The sequence below is a fragment of the Theropithecus gelada genome, chromosome 6 (assembly GCF_003255815.1).
Source record: "Theropithecus gelada isolate Dixy chromosome 6, Tgel_1.0, whole genome shotgun sequence".
Taxonomy (NCBI): domain Eukaryota; kingdom Metazoa; phylum Chordata; class Mammalia; order Primates; family Cercopithecidae; genus Theropithecus; species Theropithecus gelada.
This window is the reverse complement of record NC_037673.1, coordinates 130,482,169-130,487,215: the sequence shown is the minus strand read 5'-3', so window position 1 is coordinate 130,487,215 and position 5,047 is coordinate 130,482,169. Positions and strand designations below refer to the sequence as shown.

At 45.5% G+C, this 5,047-nt stretch overlaps 1 protein-coding gene across 1 annotated transcript; it reads left to right on the top strand.

Annotated features, from left to right (window-relative positions):
- Window positions 1-4,277: 4,277 nt before the first annotated feature.
- LOC112627076 (short transmembrane mitochondrial protein 1) lies at window positions 4,278-4,411 on the top strand. The gene is given in 2 exon segments (XM_025389414.1): window positions 4,278-4,362; window positions 4,365-4,411. Coding segments are annotated over 2 exon segments (132 nt in total).
- The last annotated feature ends 636 nt before the right edge of the window (window positions 4,412-5,047 follow it).

Below are 5,047 nucleotides of genomic sequence, written 5' to 3'. Positions count from 1 at the left end.
GGAGAAGAAATAAAGCACCAGGCACTGACCAGAAGGAGGTCCTGGGACGGGAGGAAAATGGTGTGAAACGTCCTAGAAACAGCTGTTTTTCCTTTGGCAAAAGCTGTCAAGAATCTACACATCCATGCCCATCTGTTTTCCTTAATTAAAAAGACTGCAAAATTGATGCTAAGTGGCCCAGAGCCTCTAAGAGCTTGTGAATATCCGAGTACTCTTGGGGAGGCCGCCCAGGTTCCAGGTTCCTCAGCTGTTGCATCTCCTGTAGTCATGTTTAAGCTCTTCCCTTTGTTCATCAATATTTGCAATCTCCCAAGGGCTGACTACCCTTGGAGCCATTATATCACAATAGGAATAGACCCTGTGTTGCTTTGTGTAAGCAATGATTGTTTTTTCATTCTAAAGCACTTTCATGTCTATTATCTCCCTTCCTATAGAGAAAGTTTTTATTTATTATTATTATTATTTGAGATGGAGTCTTGCTCTGTTGCCCAGGCTGGAGTGCAGTGGAGCAATCTTGGCTCACTGCAACCTCTGCCTCCCAGGTTCAAGTGATTCTCCTGCCTCAGCCTCCCAAGTGGCTGCGATTACAGGCACACGCCATCACACCCGGCTACATTTTTTTGTATTTTTAGTAGAGACAGGGTTTCACCATATTGTCCAGGCTGGTCTTGAACTCCTGACCTCAAGTGATCCGCCCGCCTTGGACTCTAAAAGTGGTGGGATTACAGGTGTGAGCCACTGCACCCAGCCTTATTTTTTATTCTATTTTTCAGACATAGGATCTTATTCTGTTACCCAGGCCGATCATAGCTCATAGTAACCTCAAATTCCTGAGCTCAAGCAATCCTCCCACCTCAGCCTCTCAAGTAGTTAGGACTAGAGGTATGTGCCACCATACTCAGCTAATTAAATGTTTGGGTTTTTTTAGAAATGGGGTCTTGCTATGTTGCACAGGCTGGTCTCAAACTCCTAACCTCAAGTGATCCTCCTACCTTTGCCTTCCAGAGGGCTGGGATTACAGGCGTGAGCCACTGCGCCTGGCCCTGTGGAGAAGGTTGACCAATATGGCAGCCCATGCAAACCCCTGAGGTGTTCTATGCCCATTTTACAGATAAGGCAAGAACAGTTTGAGCAGCAGCTGCAGAAAGAACTCTGAAGCCAAAGGAGGCTTCTCGGGGAGGTCCCATAATTGTGTCTGAAGAGACCAGGCATGTTCAAAGACGTCCAAGCTTTGTACTGAAATCAGTGGCTTCCAGGTTTCTTAAGAGAGACCATCTTGGCTCTTGATTTTATTTTTCACTTTGTCTTGTGCCCAAGGACCCCAGAGATCCCAGGCCTGTGAGGTAGAGAGGTGAGAGCTGGCTTACATTAGTCAAACCGTGGGTTGAATCCTGGCCTACTAGCTGTGTGACACTAGGTGAGCTACTTCAGATCTCTGGGCCTCAATTTCTTCATCAGGAAAATGCCAGTGTCACAGTAAAATCTCTTTAGGGTCCCTGCCAGGCGTGACAGTTGATAGTTCTGTTATTCCCTGGATTGTCCTGGATTTGCATCATCCTAACACCTGGCAGGTTTTGAAGCCCATTCACGCGCTTTTAGCAGCTCATTCAGTCCCCACCACAGCTCTGTGGGTTGGGGAGGCAGGCAGGCCTGCCATGTTTTCCCATTCCCGTTTGAGAGATGGGGAAACTGAGGCACAGAGAGTTGAAGTGGCTAGCCATGGGAACCACAGCAGGCTGGGGGTAGCCAGGACCTGAGCAGGCATGTGGGGACCTCTGGACCACTGTCTTGCGGGCAACCTCATCAACAGGGATCCCCACCATGACACCCTGGAGGGCCAAGCATTGTCATGGCCATGACAGCTGCTGAGACCAAAGTTTGGGCCAGTTTCAGGGTCTGGCTTGCAGTGTCTGGCCCTCTGGGCCTCCTTACCCCACGCAGCTCCAGTTGCTCGGCTCTCGGCCCAACATAGAACACTGGGCAGGATTCAGGAGCTGCTCCCGGAGGCCCCTGCAAAGGCCTTTCAGAGGAGGAGGCCCTGGAATCACTACTCCAGCAGACTCTTCCTACCTCGGCAACTCCCCTCTGTGTCCACACTCCCTGCCTTGGATCCCACAGGTTTCCTTTCTTGGGATCCTCTCATTCCTCCTCCCTGCCAACCTGATTCCTAGCTATCCTTTAAAGTCCAAGGACCCTGTGTTTGAGCCAAGTGCTCTACGTACATTTTGTTATTTAATCATCTGTAAGTCTGTTTTCTCATCTCTAAAGTAAGAATAAAAATACCCGTGATAGCATAATTTGCCCCCTATTGTACCAAGGAGGAAAATGAGGCTCATGCCACGTGCCTGAGGTCACACAATTCATAAGGGATGGAGCCAGGATTGAGCCTCAGGGCTTAAAAAACCTGGGACCTCTGCACCACTCCACTTTGAATTCTTTATCCAGGTCACAAAGCACTGGAGGACTGCTCGGGCCCGTGGCCACTGGAGCATTCCCAGCCTCTGCTAAGTGTCTGTCCTCTGGGTCTCTCTTGTCTCCCTCTGTGAACTCTGAGTCCTACAGGCCAGAGACTGCATCCTGTCTGCTCCACACCCTAGCCTGTCATGTAGTTGCTCTTGGTAAGTCCTTGCTAGTTGAAGGCTCATAGTGGACACATCTGCCGTGCAGAGGGATACCAAGGCCAGCTGAGACCTGGAAGCCTGGAGCCTGGACATTCCAGAACTCTTTGACATAGCACTTAGAACACAGAAGTACAGTTTTCCCCACTGACCACAAACTTGGTCATGATTCTTCTAACCATGCAGGATAATACGACATTTAAAAGCACAGGCTTGGCTGGGCACAGTGGCTCATGCCTGTAACCCCAGCACTTTGGGAGGCCGAGGAAGGCGGATCACTTGAGGTCAGGAGTCTGAGACCAGCCTGGCCAACATGGTGAAACCCCCATCTCTGCTAAAAATACAAAAATTAGCCGGGCATGGTGGCAGGTGCCTGTAATCTCAGCTACTTGGGAGGCTGAGGCATGAGAATTGCTTGAACCCAGGAGGTGGAGGTTGCAGTGAGATGAGATCGTGTCACTGCACTCCAGCTTGGGCAACAGAGTGAGACTCCATCTCAAAAAAAACAAAAAAACACAGGCTCAGGGTTTGACACTGTTTTCCATCACTGTGTGACCCAAGGCAAGTGACTTTATATATTTCATAAATCTGAATCTTATGGATTTCATAAATCTAAATCTGCATCCATTGTAAGGTATATCATATTTTATGTTGTACCACAAAAGGTAAAGCACTCCTTGCCAGTTTAGCTATAAAAGCCATCGATTGTAAGATGCGTCTCAGTTTCAGAGAAGCTAAGATTTATACAGACATTCACCAAAAAATTTTTTTATATATATAGATATAATATTAATTTGCATTTCCCTGATGACTTGACTAATGATGTTGAGTATCTTTTCATGTGCTTATCAGCCATTCATATATATATATATATATATATCATCAGGGAAATGCAGATTAAAACCACAATGAGGTACCACTACTGCATCCATTAGAATAGCTGAAAAACAAAATGAAACGAAACAAAACAAAACCTAAACTGACCACACCAGGTTGGCAAGGAGGTGAAGCAGTTATATTGCTGATATGAATATAAAACCAATTTGGATAACAGTTTGGCAGCTCCTTCAAAAGATAAACATGTATCTATTATATGATCCAGACATTCTAGTCCTAGATATTTACCCAACGGAAATTAAAACATGTCCACCCAAAGATTTCTACACAAATGTTTATAGCAACTTTATTTATAATAGCCCAAAGCTAGAAACAACCATAAGGTCTACCAATAAGTGAATGGATAAAGATATGGTGGTATATCCATGCAATGGAGTAGTATTCAGCGATCAAAAGGAATTCACTATTGGTATGTGCAACAACATGGATAAATCTCACAATAATTATGTTGAGTGAAAAAATCCAGACAAAAGAGAGTTCATACTATATAATTTGATTTATATAAGACTCTACAAAATGTAAAGGAATCTCTATTGACAGAAAGCAGATCAGTGGTTGCTGAGGATTGGGGTAGAAGGAAGGAGGAATGGATTACAAAGAAGCACAAGAAAACTGTTGGGAGTGCTGGAGATGTCTGTCATATCGATTGTAGTAATAGCTGCAAGGGTGTAAACATGTTCAAACTTACCGAATGGAGGCTCAGACCAGCCTGCAGAGCTGCAGCCACCCTTCATGCCCTCCCTAACCTCCCTGCTAACAATCATGCTCCAGTTCCTACTTGGATTCACTTTGGCCAACGTGGTTGGAATGTATCTGGCTCAGAACTATGATGTACCAAACCTGGCTAAAAAAAAAAGGACTTGAAGCCAGGAAGAAAGAAACCCCCTAGTCGATGAGGCCGACTCTAGCACTGCCTTCTGGATACACTGATTCCACGACTCTTGAGGGCCTCCTTTACCATCTCAACCAAAGTCTTTTGTTTTTATCTCCAGCCTCAGTGATTTTCTTCCTTGCTAGACCCTGTGTTTTTTGCCTTAGAGGAAGCAAAATGAGGCCCCAAGTTGAGAACTATCATTAGGTTTCTGATATCTCACCTCTTGCTATCTCCTTCTTCCAGCTGAGTGGGAGGTTCTAAGACTGGAATTACGGTGCTAGATTAGTAAACATGACCTTTAATGAGTAGTCTCTTATTTGTTTGGGATTTCTACTACCTTTTGTCAAAAGAAAAATGGAGGAGTTTTGTATAGCAGGTCAAATACAAATAATACTTATTTCACAGATTTTAGCAATTAAAATAGGTGCTTGTTAAACATTTGGTACTAAATTGTGTTGTTTTGGCTGGACAGGGTGGTCACACTTGTAATCCCATTACCTTGGGAAGCTGAGGTGGGTAGATTGCCTGAGATCAGGAGTTTGAGACCAGCCTGGGCAACATGGTGAAACTCTGTCTCTACCAAAAATACAAAAAGTTATCTAGGGCCAGGTGTGGTGGCTCACGCCTGTAATCCCAGCACTTTGGGAGGCTGAGGCAG